The 17,168-nt window shown below is 43.8% G+C and overlaps 1 protein-coding gene across 1 annotated transcript; it reads left to right on the top strand.

The window, feature by feature from the left end:
* Positions 1-988: 988 nt before the first annotated feature.
* On the top strand, positions 989-16,793 carry LOC134009864 (serine/threonine-protein phosphatase PP1-beta catalytic subunit). The gene is made up of 8 exons (XM_062449609.1): positions 989-1,137; positions 13,570-13,701; positions 13,940-14,170; positions 14,604-14,708; positions 14,862-14,933; positions 15,500-15,651; positions 15,805-15,939; positions 16,172-16,793. Exons 1-8 carry the CDS (start codon positions 1,014-1,016, stop codon positions 16,274-16,276), a joined length of 1,056 nt encoding a protein of 351 aa, XP_062305593.1. The 5' UTR covers positions 989-1,013; the 3' UTR covers positions 16,277-16,793.
* Positions 16,794-17,168: the final 375 nt, after the last annotated feature.

Here is a 17,168-nt window from a genome sequence, read left to right as displayed (position 1 = left end):
AACTTTTTAGTTGCTAATGCATTTTGTTTTTTGTTTAGTTTCGTTTTTTCTGTCATACAAGAAGAATATAGAGTTTAGCCTCTCAAATTCCAATGGAAGGCCTATAGCCTATCTGAAAATGACTTAATTGTCAAATCTGGGAGTATTTCATTTACTAATGCATGGCTGACACCTTTGTTTCATACACCTAGGCAATTTCATCTGTAGCTGTTGGTCATGTTTGGGATACTTAGGCTACATTGCCAGAGGAGGGCGCTATAATCTCATTTTATTTCGAGATTAGCAGAGCATTGCTTTACACAGAGTTGACAACAGAACAGGGCTGCGTTTCCCGAAAGCGTCGTAAAGCTAAATTGATCATAGAATCCATAGTAGGACGAATCTTAGTTTTACCGTCCGTTCCGAAAGACATAGCTAAAGTGTCTCTTGAAAATACGTAACTCTTGAAAGTGCATTGATTAGCCTACTCCTTACGAGCATGTTTGGGAAACGCACGTAAGAAATATCGATGGTTTCGTTTTTTGCTCGATCATTGCTACGATCCATCGTTATAATGTTTAAGATATCTAATAGTGATAGCCTATGATATTGCAACTTTTCAAAATTATCATTAAAAACCAGCTCCAGGATTGTGTAGTTTGAACAATGAACAAAATGAATGTGTCATGTCATTATTTGAAGTTAAATTCAATTATTGCCATAACAATTAAAAACATAAAAACATAGACTCTGACAACCATTTCTTCGGCAAATATCTTATACGTTTATTCCATATAGCCTAGCCTACATACAGGCCTATCATTGTCAAAGACAATATAGACTACGCTGCATGCTTTATAAAATCTCTTCAGTTGTTACAACACACCAATTGCTAACCACCAACAAGAAAATGGTTGCCGTAGCCTATAATAGGCATTATATGACTATTTTCTGTTCTGTAGGCTACAAGAATGTGCGAATGTCCCATTGAAAATCGGGCGGTGAGACCCAGCGGCTTGCATTCCGTTGTTGTGATGCGGTCAGGCGGTGCCTGCCTGCCAGCAGCGACTGTGGCGAGCGCAGCATTGACAGCACCCACTACAGAAATGGCGGAAGGGGAGTTGGATGTCGACTCGCTAATCTCCAGGCTTTTAGAAGGTGAGTTCATCGGAAAGTTTATAATGTATCGCAGTTTAAACTAAAGTATGGTCATGAACGGTTTTGTGGTGCCCGTGACTGGCCTTTTTTAGGGCTTAAATCCACAGGTGAAGGCCTGTTTTAGGATAGGAACTAGAGCCCGGTATTTGAGATAGCTGCTATTTGTCACTAATTCCAAACACAGGCGCACCTAAGCTTCATCGGTAGCCTTTCTCTTAAATTAAACTACATTTTATAACTGGTCATCGCCGTGGTCAAGAATTCCCTTCTCTCTTTGAACTTAAAATTGATATTTATTTTTACCTACCTGTAAAAATAAATATCAATTTTAAATTCGGATTGTGTTGATGTGCAGCTGGTTTCTAAGTTGCAGAAGTCGAACGATCCTTTGCTTATGTTATGTTTTGTTGAAAAAATTAAGTAGGGTTTATAGTGGCTATGCCAATGTTCTCTGTTATCTTCGTCGTAAGTTTATGTGCAATGTGGATTTTGATAACAATTTGTGTATGGGAATCTTAAAATCTAAAACTGGTACACATTGACAGAGTTCAAAAGTTGAGTAAGTTGGCCTAAAAATTATTCAGTTGAATATGTTTAATTTCATAATTGGGTTAATAACATGGGTCCAAAATTGAGTAAATTGTTGTAATTGATAAATTATATCCAACTTTACATCTTCAAATTTTGCACGCCCTTTAAATAAACGGGAGTCAGGTGGCCGAGCGGTTAGGGAATCGGGCTAGTAAGAAGGTTGCTGATTCGATTCCCAGCCGTGCAAAATGACGTTGTGTCCTTGGGCAAGGCACTTCACCCTCCTTGCCTCGGGGGAATGTCCCTGTACTTACTGTAAGTCGCTCTGGATAAGAGCGTCTGCTAAATGACTAAAATGTAAATGTAAACACATTGTAGGCTAAGCGTGAATTTATTAGGCTGCTATAATACACTACCTTACTCTTGCTGATTCTACTGCGTTTGTGTCAGTGGCTGGACAGTCAAAAAATTGAGAAATTAACTTTATTACCCAGATCATAACTAATTTAAGGGGGTTTCTGTTTTAGGAAAGGAAGTTCCAACCTAAAAATGTTAGGGCAAGCCAAACTCCTTCTGATTTCTTTACTTTAGGACACTCATTTGACTAAAATACTAAACTAAATAATTTAACTCGTTGCTATATTTATACAGGTATATAATGGTGGAAGCTGTTCATCTATCATATATTACTTGAAATATTAACTTTTTCAATTGACATCTAGATGCTGACATCCATAGCAATGCTACCTGTTTGGGGATGATGCAGTCATGCAAGACTAAATACTGTAAGGGAGACATGACAGCTGAAACTGGCCTCCTGTGTTGACAAAAGTCCAGCACACAAGCTGTTCTTCGCTGTGTTCAGTAAACCTAGCCGTGTTCTGTCTCAGAGTGATGAGCACAACAACAACAAAACACAGGCTACACACGTACTGTCAGCTCCACTTATTAATTATCAACACACTTTATTAAGAACTAACAGTTATGCAAACATCCACAAAACCATTGCCAATGTAATAATCTGTGGATCACTTTGCAGATGAAAGGTATCTGTGGGATTTGACACTCTGTTGCATAACTCTTACAGAGCTGGTGGCTGTATGCTGTTATACCGCAGACAGTTGGCTATAAGCACAACTCCGGAAAAAGAGCCTTAGTCAGGCAAGTTGCATTTTTGGCAGCCTCCTCTACATTACCAAGGAAACTTGGAGGGGGGAATTGGACTGAAATATGCTTGTAAAAGCTTCCAGATGTGTTTTTTTGTATCCCAACAGATCTCTCTTTACCCTAACTAGTTTTAGCCCAATTTCCCTTTCGTGAGTATTCTCAAAACTGGAAAACACTAACGACCAAGCCTCTAAAAGAAGTGGGTGCAGTCAGAGAGATGGGTCCAGAGCCCTAGACCCCCTCAACAACACACACACACTTGCAAAGCGCACAGCGCACAGCGCACACACACACCCTGTTGATCCCTGGTGTAAACACCAACTTGTTTGTCAGGCAACTGTCTGGCCTGTAATTTGACTTTGTACATCAGCATCTCTTCAGGTCCCACCACAGTCCTAGCACATCGCCATCTGTTTGTGTTAGTTTCAATTGGCGTCTGTGGATAGTTCGCCTGTGTCTGTGTGTTCACCTACTCCTCCGAGGGTCCGACACTTTCTTAGCAGACCAGTCAACCTCTCCCTCACCTCCCAGCCCCCCCTCCCTCTCGGCTTCTCTGATCCTCTTCATTAAATGTCAACAGACGCAGCTGTCCCTGGTAGTAATGACCCACCTACCCTTTCAGTCACTCACACACACGTACACACACACACACACACACACATGTTAATGAACAGATGTAAACTGTAGTATTTGTAGACTGTAGTAGGTCTGTCTCTAACTGTCACAGCCACGCACATCTTTACATTTACATTTAGCCATTTAGCAGACGCTCTTATCCAGAGCGACTTACAGTAAGTACAGGGACATTCTCCCGAGGCAAGTAGGGTGAAGTGCCTTGCCCAAGGACACAACGTCATTTTGCACGGCCAGGAATCGAACTGGCAACCTTCAGATTACTAGCCCGACTCCCTCACCGCTCAGCCACCTGACTCCCGTCACTCCTTTACACATTACACATGCCACATGCCTTTTTCCCCACACAAATTATTTCTCTCACCACTCACCCCCCCCCCCCCCATTATCTCTCTTGTTTCACACCTAACTCATATAATATGCACATATACACACACAATAGCACATTGCTGTTTGTTGACTGAAGTGGTGGTCAAATGGCAGAAAAAGCCAGCCAGCCCGTCTATCATCCTGATAGCTGCTTACCTGACAAACTAACGCAGATCCAGTGACAAGTGTTTGAATCTCAATCTTGGTGTACCATACTGGGCTGTATGGGTGTGTGTATGTGGGTGGGGTGACAGTTATTAAGAAGGTGAATTACTATAATTCTGCATTACCTTGTTGTTTACCAACTATACAGATAAAGTCTTGAGTCAGAGGCTGTATTGGAGAGTCTCAAATGGTTTGGTAGGTTTTGCATATAAGAGTTCCTTGGACTTTTCCTAGTGTCTGGTTAGTTACAATACAAATGGAGTCATGTAGACTATTACAGGGCAGTATTAAAGACTATTTTGTGCTTTTGAGGTTTTTTTCCCTCAAATTAAGGATTTTGGGATTACAGTTTCCACTTCTTGCTGCTCCTTGGTAGTTTTATTAGCGCTATGTGTACAGTATTATGTGAGTGAGCCAGCTTTAAAATGTAGACCTATTGGAGCTCTGTCTCTCTCACCCACCCCAGACTTTATGCCCACACGCCCTAGCACACCAACAACAGCGGACAAGGGACCCTCTGTCTCTTATGCCATCACAGGTGGCCACACAGTCCTTTTCTCCTATAGGCTTCGTAATGTGGCACAATCAACACCATCGCACCCTTGTGTGAGTGTGTTGGGGCGAAGGAACACAGGGGGCATATGGAGGCTGTTTTCGCTTTTTTTCGTGGCTATATGGGGGGGGGGTTTAACTGACCAACAGGAGTCAAGTTCATTTCCTGTGGAAACTAGATGTTGACTGGAATCGTGCTTTCCAGATGTTGAGAAATCAGGTTACCTAAAGGATGCTTATAAAGTAACCTTGTTGGCCAATAAATGTTTTCACAAGTTGGAGGTGGTATTGTTGTTGTTGTTGTTGTTGATGATGGTGATAATGAAGAGTGTTGTTGTGTCGCCTGGGCCCCGGGGGGTTGAGGGCGTCAGCATGTCAGTGTTGTGTACGTAACAATGGTGGTAGCTGTGTGGCGCGGTCCACCTCGCCCCCTGGTACCAGCTGTGTCACAGGGCACGGGGGCTTCGCTGCCCCTCAGACTTCTGCTATAGACCCCTCTGTATCTCTCCCCTCTTCTCTCTCCCTCCCTCTCTTCTGTTCCCCCCCCCACCTCTCCTTCTGTCTTTTTCCTGGTTCTCTCCTTCCCTGGTACTATTTTGCCGCTCTGCAGACACTGTGGAGACTGTTTCTCCGTCCGTCATCCCCCCCCCCCTCTCTCGCTTTCTCTCGCTTTCACTCTTTCTTTGGCTCGACAAAGACACTCTTTCAGACCCTCTCCACATAATGTGAAACAAAAAGTCCTCAGTAGCAATATAAGAGAGAAGTTCACATTAGAGAAAGATTAGAAGTTCCAAGAAATGGCACAAACATTGGGATTCCCTTCCACTCGGGGGCCGAAGTCACTGCATGTTCTTCTGTTAAGCGATGGGGCTGTTTTCTGTTGCCTGTGTGTGAGAAGTGGGGGTGGGGTGGGGTGGAGGGATGGTAGGAGCAGAGGATTGCAGCTGAACCCTGCTGGAAGAAAACGAGAGATCCATTTCAGGGGGGTAGAATGGAGGCGGGGAACTCCAAAAGGTCATTGAAGACAATTCTACAGCGTTGCTAGTTAGCAACACCATGGTCCACTGAGTCCTTCCCTTCTTGTGAAGCACACACTTTTGTTAACGTTGACAATCAGTTGGTGGGGATTTGGTGCAGTATTTCATCATTATGTGACCAGATATGCCAGATAGACATACCTTCTGTATGAAGATACTGTTATCTAAGATATGAGGCCGAATTGCATCATTTTCTAATTTGGCACAAAAGCATAAATATGTTCAAAAATGCTGTGGTAAGGAGCAAGCCTGTCTGAGACTATGGCTTCTTATACAGTAACCCTTTCTCTACTCTGACATCAGAGGATTGTTGATGTTTGGGCTTGCATAGCTGTCTGCAAATGACAGTCTTGTATTGGGTCGTCAGCCATTCCATATATCTCAGTCAATCCACGGGTCATGTTGCGTCGCCCTGTTGTCCCGACCTGGCTAGCGTCGCCTCAGTATCAGATGTTCATGGCTTAGAGAGCTCCCGCCTTTGCCCTAACTACATCCTCCTTCCTCTCCACCACAACGGTGCCCATATATGGTAACGCCTCAGAGAAGCAGACCGGGATTTCATTTTTCTCTCTCTTTCTTTCTCTATCGTTCCCTATCGTTCTCTCTCTTCTTCCTGTCGTTCTCTCTCCCCCTCACTCCCTCGCAATGCCACTAAGTCAACCGTGGTCTGTTAAATGAACGGAAACTTCCCGACCTGCCTGACCCTTTGCTACATAAAAAGCAGCGGAGTGAGTCAAAACGATGGCAACTGGAATACCAACCTGCCTGTTTTAGTACAACTGTGTCATTGTGTTGTCTTGCTGTTCCAAACAATCATTAAGTAAATAAACTTTCATGAGAATTCTAGAGCAACTTTTCAATTGTATTTTTTATTTATATTCTTTTTACACTTGGATAAAACTTTAGTTATGTAATGTGTTCAATTTCTTTCCCCAGCCGTGTTGCCATGGCTGATGTTGATCAATTGGTCGTTATTTACAAGTGCAGCCAAAATTGTTAAGTTGATTAAAAATAAAGGTTATCAGACTCGGAATAACACACTTCATGTGATATAGCCTAGCTCTTTTTGTAAATGTAAGTAAATGTAAATGTTTTCCTGTGCTTAGATACTTTGTTATAGTACTGTATTTCCCAAAGTCCTATCTGGGGAAGGTCACTTGTCTTTGTCTTTGCTCTCAGTGGTTTACATGCGCAAGGTGTAGTGAGTGTTTGTGCTTCAGCTACTTCTGTGGCGCAGACAGACAGACAGACAGACAGGCAGACAGGCAGACAGACAGGCAGACAGACAGACAGACAGGCAGGCAGGCAGGCAGGCAGGCAGGCAGACACAGGCAAGCAGGCAGGCCTCTGGTGACTGGCTGTTTGTGGAGCGTGTGGAATGCGTCTTGTAGGGCAGGGCTACGCTGTGACATCAGCACAAAAACACCAACAATCACACACACACACACACACAGTACGTGTGTCATAAACACACACTCTGACAGATATCCACAAAGGCCCAGTTGGACATGGATAGTGGATGAGAATGAGACCAGGGAAGGGAGAGAGGGCATATTGCAGCACAGTGATCTGCTTTGGCAGGGCAAGATGGTACAAGTTGTACTCTATGGGGGTCAGAGAGTGTCACAAAGTTTGTACGAGTGTGTCCCATCTCCATCTCAAACACACACACACACCCTGTCTCTTACAACACAACCAAAATACGAGGTATGGATTCAAATTATAATTTACAAAAGTACCCACTGAAAGGAACAGATTCCATTAAAAACGTTTTGTGGCCCCATCAATTTTTTTTCTCGTAAACAACCTGGGCGCACGTACGTCCACGCATGATTGACACGCGTGTGTCTGCGCACACAAATCTTTTCCATGCATCAGTTCCTGTTCCAACCTCCATTAGTGTTCCCATGTTGGGCTGATGCCGTTGATCTTTGTCGCCGTTTAGCTTGCAGCGCTCGTCAACACCTCACGAGGCGGTGACCTGCCCGGTTGCCATGGCGATTGCCTGTCGGGCCCAGCCCACTCGGCTCAGCGCCGCTGCAGTGCAGAGGAGGAGAAGGGGATGATGGGATACCACCACTGGTGTGATATGGAGTCAAGGTCACTGGATCATCTGTTGGCAGCAAGCTGTGTGTGTTGATGTGTTTGAGAAAGGCAGTGTGTGTGCGTGTGCGTTTGATTATGTGTGTGTACTGTATGGCTGTCTGTCATCTAGCTTTTCCATATCGTGTGTAAGGAGATCTTCCCTGGCCTGCGATGTTGTGTGTGTGTGTGTGTGCATGTGTGTGTGTGTCTGCATGTGTGTGTGTGCATGTGTCTTTGTGAGCGTGCGCGTGTGTGTGTGTGTTCTCCTATATTGGGCCCCCAGCCTGTCAGCTGATCCAACACAGACCCACATATGTGTCACACGAAGCTGTCAAGGGTGGCGGGAGGGAAGTGTGTGTGAGGTGGTGGAGGGGAGGGGGGGGGGGGCAGTCACGGGAAGCACATTAAAACCAGAGGATGCACGCTCGCACACATTTCCATGCCAACCTCAAATGTGCTAGCTTTTTAATTTTTTTTTATTGCCAGTAGCTGTGACCGTATATTATCTACGTACATAAATATTTGTATTCCCCCCCTACCAAACTAAAAAGACCTTAAATCACTTTGAAAATGTATACACTCCTGGGTTGTAGGCGCATTGGAAAGAGTCAGCGCATTGAGGCCAGTGTTACAGTCAAAACGCCAGCTGAGACCAAAGCTGGAGGGAGGATGATATTGAATCAAGACAGAACATTTGTGTGAGATTGGTCCTGTAATATGACTGCAAAAACATACATTGCCTTTCCCATGAAAATGTGGTCGAAATAACTTTACCCTTTTTGTTAGATATAATACTAAATGACTGAATGGGATATTTTTGGATATATGTAACTAAGTAACAAGTATACAATTAAGTGACAAAAAAAATGGCAGATGATCCAAAACATTAACAGTAATGTTGGACCTCCATGTGCTGCCAAAACAGCGGCGAACCGTCAAGGCATGGACTCCATGAACCCTGGAGGTGTCCTGACCCCTGGAGGTTACCTGAGGTATCTGGCACCAAGACACCAGCAAAAGATCCTTCAAGCCTCGTCATCTGCGAGGTGGAGCCGTGATGAATCGGACTATCCCACAGATGCTCAGTCGGATTGAGACCTGAAGAATTTGGAGACCAGGGCAACATCTTGAACTCTTCATCATGTTCCTCAAACAAACCATTCTCAAACTGTTTGTGCACTGTGGCAGGGAGCTCCTGCTGAAAGAGGCCATGGCTATCAAGGAATATCACTGCCATTAAGAGTTGTACCTGGCACATGTCCAGTTGACTTCCACATGAATGGCCCAACCCAGGGTTTCCCAGCAGAACATCGCCCAGAGCATCCCTCTCCCTCCCTCTTGTCGTCTTCCCACAATGCATCCTGGTGCTGTCGTCTCCCAGGTAAACGGCTCATGTTCACGGGATGGAACAGGAAACGGGACTCCTCGGACCAAAAGCCTTGTCGTTTCAGAGATACTCTGACCCAGTCGCCTGGCCAGAGCAGTTGGTTCTTTGTCAAAGTCTCTCAGCTCTTAAATCCTTCCCATTTGTCCTGCATCCAACACCTTGATCATGATAACAGACTGTTTACCATTAAAACTACCTAGACCTTGACATGTTGCATCACCTCTGAGGGGTGGATACGCTTTTGCATACAATGAATGAATTCATAAGACATTAGTATTAGTATTTACAGACATTTACATCTAACTTTTTTTTTTTGCATTTTTAGGCGTATAGTTTGCCGGTGATAGGACTGTGTTTGGACTAGGGCTGGGCGATATATAAAAAAAAATGATATCTCGATATTGTCAAAAGATTTACGATATTCGATATATATCTCGATATGTTAACATTTGCATTGAAATAATATTTAAATGCTTAAGATTTCCTTTTGCCCCCATTAGAAAACAACAAAAATAATTTAGATAGAACAGCTATTGTTACAAGTACAAAATGTGTAGTGCAAATGTAAGCTTTTGCCATAACATGGTACTTGCAACTTGACAAAATGGACCTCACATGGACCGAACAATTCATGCAGAGGTCCTTATGTGACAGGACAAAAAGAGAGAAAAATACCGTGCCGGTGCGTGTGCAATTTTCAATTTGTGCACATGCTCTGTGTGTGTGTGTGTGTGTGTGTGAGTGTGTGTGCACAGAGGATCCAGGCTTTTATTTTTTATATATTCGATATTCACGATATTTTCAAATTGTACATCGTCGTCAAAATGATTGCGATATTATCGCTAATATTCGATATATCGCCCAGCCCTAGTTTGGACTGTGCCTGTGTTGTTGGGCAGGATAGTTAAACTGAATTGGGGCAGCCAGGCATTGGTTTACAATCTGGCAGGACCCAGCATTGGTCCCAGCTGTACTGGGTTATTGAATCTGGTAACCTTGCTGCTTCATGTTGGAAACATGGAGGCCTACTTTGAAAAGGACATTACAAGAAAATATTTTATTACCATGAGATCCATACTTTTAGTCCTGCATTAACCTGGCTGTTGATTTAGAAGGGGTTCTAAGCTTTTGTGTGTGGCTTTGTAAACAAATGTTGAGACAGAGCTGAAATGACTGACATTTCCTATGAGATATCAGATCACTTTATGCCAGGAATGGTTAAGCATATACAGATGGCTTTATTTCTCCCCTGGCATGTTTTTGGGACACCTGCATCCACATTACGGAGACTTGCTTAGTTTGACCCCATTATTTAATGTGGAGTAAGTGGCTTAAATCAGCCATAGCCTGTTAAGCAATTCCACCCTGAAGGAGTATGTGACAAGTAGCGCCCAAACACACAATAATGCCCCACTTATCCCAACAGATGTGGAACTACACAGACACACACAAGACAATGATGGCTGTGCAGGGCTGTTATCAAGCCTTCTGTGTTGAATAAAACCACCTCCTGTATTTACTTTGTTAAAAGTACAGCCTCTAGAGCCTCCATGTGTTTTTGTTGTGATGACAAACAAAGAGATGGGGTGTGTCTTCCTATCTTTTCTTCAGTGGAAGTGGGAAAGACCTTTTTTTAAGACATTGGGGCTAAGACTGGACTACCCCCGTCTCTCTCTTACACGCACGCACACACACACACACACACACACACACACACACACACACACACACACACACACACACAAAGAGGATATGCACAGATATTCTCTATTAACTGACAGCTTACTCAGTGATGTTGAATTGCCTGGGGATGCCCTAATGGGCACGGATATGAACTGCAAGGATAAACATCACGCTGAAAAGCTCTGTGCCATGTATGATGATATTGTCAAATGTCTTTATGCTTCCAGTGAACCTTTTGTTTATCACAAGAGTAAGGTCCCTAACATACGGCCTGGCTGGAATGAGTTTGTGTCTGAGCAACATGCTGCTGCTAGAGAGGCCTTTAGACTCTGGTCAGAGGCAGGCAGACCCAGACAGGAAGTGTTGCTTGATAACAAAAAAACTCACAAATGCTAGATTTAAATATGCTCTTTGTTTTATTAAGAAGAATTAAAACACAATGAGGGGCAGACTCGCTGGCCAGAAAGATGCAGAATAACAATCTTACTGACTTCTGGAAGGAGGTCAAGATCATAAATAATGACAGAACTCCCCTCCCTTCTGATATCGAGGGGGTTAGTTGTCCAGAGAAGATTGCTGATCTATGGCGTGAGCACTACAGTAAACTATTTAACTGTGTTAAAAGTAACACCGTTAGAATTGATAATGAATATAAAGGTCTCTCTGCAGACATGATAATTAGATCAGTAGATATTTATGATTCCATCCACATGCTAGACAACAACAAAGCTTGTGGTATGGATTGCATTTCTGCAGAGCATCTAAAAAATGCCAGTTATAGACTCAGTCCATTACTAGCCATGTGTCTTACTGGAATTATGGTTCATGGTGTTCTACCAAACTCTATTATGTCAGTGCTGTTAGTGCCTGTTCTTAAAGATGAGGCTGGTAAACTGAACAGCATAGACAACTATCGACCCATTGTATTAGCTAGTATCTTGTCTAAAGTGTTTGAGAGAATTCTATTAATGAAATAAAAAAAATTATGTTCTGACTGCTGACAATCAGTTTGGTTTTAAAAGAAAACATGGTGCTGATCTCTGTATCTCTGCTCTGAAGGAGATGGTCTCTAGGTACACAAGTCTTAACCCTTGTGTTATCTTCGGGTCATTCTGACCCATCAGTCATTGTGACCCACCGTCGTATTGCGACAAATTTACCTCATACAAAAACAAAGTGAAGCATTTTCTTTTAACTGTCGGGCTGTCTCAGACCCCCCACATTGGAATGGTTAAAAGAAAATTATTTGTATTTGTTTTTGTATTGGGTAAAATTGGGTAAACACAACGATGGTTCGTTATGAACCTTTGGGTCATGTGACCCGAAGGCAGCATGAGGGTTAATTCATCTGTATTGTTATGCTTTATTGATGCTTCCAAAGCTTTCGATAGAATTTGTCATGAAAAACAGTTTATGAAGCTGCTAGCGAGAGGTGTCCCTAAACCTCTTGTGAGGATTTTGGTGTTTCATGTGAAATGGGACAATGTTGTATCAGCTCCTTTCTATGTTGGTAACGGAGTTCGACAAGGAGGAATTTTTGTCTCCCTTTTTGTTCAATGTTTATATGGACGACTTATCAAGCCAGCTGAATAAGACAAATACAGGCTGTCTTGTAGGTGAATCTATTGTCAATCATCTGATGTACGCAGATGATTTGGTCTTACTCAGCCCATATAGTGCTGGGCTGCAACAGATGTTGAGGGTGTGCTCTCAGTATGGCATAGATCATGATATAAAATATAATGCAAAGAAAAGCCACATAATGATAGTCAGAAGTAATCAGGACAGGAAATTAACCTTCCCTACCTTTTATTTATATGGCAGTCCCCTTGGTGTTTGTGAGGAAATAAAATATCTGGGCCATGTCATTTCTGATGATTGGACAGATGACAACGATATATATCAACAGCGCTGTAAAATATATTCTCAGGCCAATATGTTACTAAGGAAGTTTTCTATGTGCTCAGATTCAGTTAACCCTCGTGCTGCCTTCGGGTCACATGACCCAAAGGTTCATAACGAACCATCGTTGTGTTTACCCAATTTTACCCAATACAAAAACAAATTAAAATAATTTTCTTTTAACCTTTGCAATGTGGGGGGTCTGAGACAGCCTAGCTGTTAAAAGAAAATGCTTCACTTTGTCTTTGTATGCGGTAAATCTGTCGCAATACGACGGTGGGTCACAATGACTGATGGGTCAGAATGACCCGAAGATAACACAAGGGTTAAATGTGTCTAAGCACGTACCAACCTGTGAGGCGCTCTTGAGACAATTGATGTATGGTTTCATGTGTCGACTGGACAAGTCTGAGAACTGTATAGTAGAGGCACTGGTCAACCCTCTAAAGAGCTGCTATCGATTTACTTCGAACTTAAGACGACATTGGCACAAAAGTCTTCATACTTTTTAATGCACTGTTCTATGTATGTTGTATAGTTTTCTTTTTCTCTCTTTTTTATAGTTCTATGTCTGTTATTTTATATGGAACTTGGCGTCTGAAATAAATTCTGATAAAACACACACTTAAGGCATAGACATTTGGTAGGATGCTTGTAATATCTTTTGTGGCCCACACAAACACACGCCAGTGCCTTTTATAGACTTGACCAGCTCTTCACAGAGTAACGTGAGAGCCTACACAAATGACCGCCTTTGTTTAACGTGGTCGTTCTCCTTTTTTCCCTCTCTCTTGGGTTCTTCTCTCTCTCACCCTTTCTTTCTCCCTCTTACTTTCCCTTTCACCCCCACCGCTATCCGTCTCTCCCTCCTCTCTCTTCCTCTTCCGCTTCTGTCTCTCCCCCCGCCCCCCTCCCTCCCAGTGCGAGGATGTCGTCCTGGGAAGATCGTCCAGATGACGGAGGCGGAGGTGCGCGGGCTCTGCATCAAGTCCCGGGAGATCTTCCTCAGCCAGCCAATCCTCTTGGAGCTGGAGGCTCCCCTCAAAATCTGTGGTCAGTTGGACTGTCAATCAACGTGCATAACCAAACCTGTAGCAACTGTATGTAGTTACACATTTCTAAATCATGTGTGTCTCTGAACTTGCCCCTGCATCTTTTTACAGCACATATAAAACACTTTAAGGGGGAAGTAAATATGATTTTTGCATTAGCTAAACGTTTTCTGCTTCTAGATGCCAAAACCTGTCTGTCTGTGTCTCTCTCTCTCTCCCCATCTCTGTCTCTCCTCCAGGTGACATCCACGGCCAGTACACAGACCTGCTGAGGCTGTTTGAGTATGGAGGCTTCCCCCCAGAGGCTAACTACCTGTTCCTGGGAGACTACGTGGACCGGGGGAAGCAGTCCCTGGAGACCATCTGTCTCCTGCTGGCCTATAAGATCAAATACCCCGAGAACTTCTTCCTGCTGAGGGGGAACCACGAGTGCGCCTCCATCAACCGCATCTACGGCTTCTACGACGAGTGTGAGTGGAGGGGTACTAGAGGGCTATACACACACACTGACGTTTACTCAGATGCGTTAAGAGAAATGCGCACACACACACACACACACTGCAGATACAGAAACAGACACAACCACCGACTTTACAAATCCTACACACGCTTACAAACGCACCAGAACACACTTACCCATAGATGAACGCAGGGGCTGAGAGCACAAACACACACACGTCGAGAAGTACACGGCACACGTATGCCTATTCGACAGGAACTCATTCAATCATATGCCTTATGTGGTCTACGCAGACACACACATTTTGCAAACAATGTGTCAATTCATCTGGCCAACACATGCTAAAAATTATAAACAAAATGCTGCACCTATTCCTCTCCTGCAGTGCCTAGGTCAAATGCGGTATTGCATTTTCAAATAACACTCCCTTCATTGTGTTCTAGGTAAGCGCAGATTTAACATCAAGCTATGGAAGACATTCACTGACTGCTTCAACTGCCTCCCCATCGCTGCCATAGTCGATGAGAAGATATTCTGTTGCCACGGAGGTACCCACAAGATAAACATTGTGTAATAGGGTCACGTTTTCGGTTGTAATTGTGCACGTCGATTGCTATTAGAACTCACAAACCACCAAACGTTCTCTCAGAACTACGTTGAATTTATGGACTCTTTTCTGGATGTGTGTGTACTGTACATAGGCCTCTCTCCAGACCTGCAATCTATGGAACAGATCCGTCGTATTATGAGACCTACAGACGTCCCTGACACGGGTAAGCACACACACACTAAACATTTCACCCCTCCTCACATTTTTTTAATAGTTTACTCAATCATCCAGAAGGGGGCAGTATTGCCATACTCATTTTGGTTTGGCTATAAAACAAGATTCTCGGCGGCCAACATCTTTGTAACTTTCCTCTAGACATTGACGGTTACTGTTCGGCAACCACAACCAACATCACCACACGCAGAGAATGTGCTTGGCCGCCGGCGTTATTTAATAACCGCACACAGCATTTAGATAGCTCCCCTTATCTCACGTTACAGCTAAAATAGTTTCTGATGCTGGTTGGGTAAGCCAGAGGTCCTGTTAAATCCAAAAGGATCCATGTGTGGTCTGAACGGTAGGTTCAGACCAAATGTAGTCCCTGTGCATCGGACATGAAACTCATGTCCTTATAAGGCAGTGAACCACCAGACTATTCAGCTTGTCCTCGTTCCTCAGATCCTGTAAATGGGTTGTTTGGGTGTTCCTGCGGGGGAGTGTGTCTGTGTGTTAGATTCGTTTTATTGCGGGTATACTTTATGTATGTACTTGTGTGTGTGTGTGTTCCAGGGTTGCTGTGCGACCTGCTGTGGTCGGACCCAGACAAGGATGTCCAGGGCTGGGGGGAGAACGACCGCGGGGTCTCCTTCACGTTCGGGGCTGATGTGGTCAGCAAGTTCCTCAACCGGCACGACCTGGACCTCATCTGCAGAGCCCACCAGGTAAACACACACTCAAACGCACACGTACACACATTCACACGCACTCACTCAAGATGGCCCTCTCAAGTATCTTTCTTTTCTTCCGTCTTTGTTGATACTGTATTTTTCTTGATGGTCCTCCCTACTTTCTCCTGTTGTCTGTGGCGCCTCCAGGTGGTGGAGGATGGTTATGAGTTCTTTGCCAAGCGCCAGCTCGTGACACTGTTCTCTGCCCCGAACTACTGTGGCGAGTTCGACAATGCCGGAGGCATGATGAGTGTGGACGAGACGCTGATGTGCTCCTTCCAGGTAACAATGACTCAGCCGTCGGCTGACATCAAAACGTATCGCTCAGATGGTAATTGTACTTGCGTCACAGAAACTAAATGGAAACTTTTGAGTTTGCCCCTTTTGGCACTCATCAATTAGTTTCATTGCTCAAGGCAAACCAAATGAAATCAACCCCCTTTGTTGTTGACATTCGCGAACTGTGTGGCTCAGAAGGGACAGAGGTGACTGATCCTGTGTCTGCTCCGCTCAGATCCTGAAGCCGTCTGAGAAGAAGGCGAAATACCAGTACGGAGGCATGAACGCTGGCCGGCCCATCACCCCGCCCCGCACAGCCGCCCCCCCAAAGAAACGATGAAGGTGAACGAGGTACCACGGAGGAGTGAGGGGGGGAGAGAGAGAGGAATGACAGACCGACGAGTGTCTTAGGTCCCCTCGTCATCCACTTTTCTCGACGGAGGAAGAACCGCAAAGAGAATTAGAAGCAAGATTGGAATGAATTGACAACCAATCACATGCCCCTCTTCAGTTTTCATCTGTTTTGTTTGTACTCCACCCCTGTTCTTTGAACTGTTGAACACCAACTATCTTCTTCCTACCTTTACTTTCTGCACCCGTGTAACCACAAATGTTTTTTTTAAGATGGCCAGGGGGGGGGGGGGGGGGGGAGAAGAGATAGAGACACACACACACACACAGTTTGCATTCTGTCTGTACAATAGTGTTTGTTTTTTTCCATTCTTGCTTTTTTCATCTTATGACAGAATGCCAACTACTAGCTCAGTTAACCATAGACACCCCTTTACCTGTAAAGCCACAACAGGTGATAATGACATGACTGCTGGGTTTTTAAAAAATAAAATGGGAATACACCTTGTCTGTTCATTGACATTTGTTTTATAACCCAAATGATGACCTTTCACATGCAGCTCAGTGACCACCTACTACAAATGGATTATTTCATCATTAGATTTGATTAATCTGGATTGATAAAACATTCTTTTAAATGCTGGTATTCTTCTACATAGAATAAGATGACAAACTGTTTGGTCTAAGCCTTTTGGTTATCTTTACTGTATATAATGTGTTTTTAACTCAGTGACTAACATTTGATTAAATGTATCTGGAAAGGATGATCAAACGATCCTGTACCGATCACCAATAGGTTGAGACCATATTGTTTCATCCATTCCAGATCAATGGAATATAATGAAACCCTCACAAACAAGACACGAGTGTCTGAATTTGGC

This window comes from Osmerus eperlanus, chromosome 23, assembly GCF_963692335.1.
Source record: "Osmerus eperlanus chromosome 23, fOsmEpe2.1, whole genome shotgun sequence".
In the NCBI taxonomy this organism is placed as follows: domain Eukaryota; kingdom Metazoa; phylum Chordata; class Actinopteri; order Osmeriformes; family Osmeridae; genus Osmerus; species Osmerus eperlanus.
The sequence above is the reverse complement of the archived record's forward strand: the minus strand, read 5'-3'. Positions and strand labels throughout refer to the sequence as shown.

Excerpts from the sequence above, each read along its gene's own strand:
- LOC134009864 (XM_062449609.1), top strand. The coding sequence starts at position 1,014 with ATGCGGTCAGGCGGTGCCTGCCTGCCAGCAGCGACTGTGGCGAGCGCA. Across the intron at positions 14,934-15,499 it reads TACAGACGTCCCTGACACGG|GGTTGCTGTGCGACCTGCTG; the intron begins GTAAGCACACAC and ends TGTGTGTTCCAG. Across the intron at positions 15,940-16,171 it reads CGCTGATGTGCTCCTTCCAG|ATCCTGAAGCCGTCTGAGAA; the intron begins GTAACAATGACT and ends TGCTCCGCTCAG.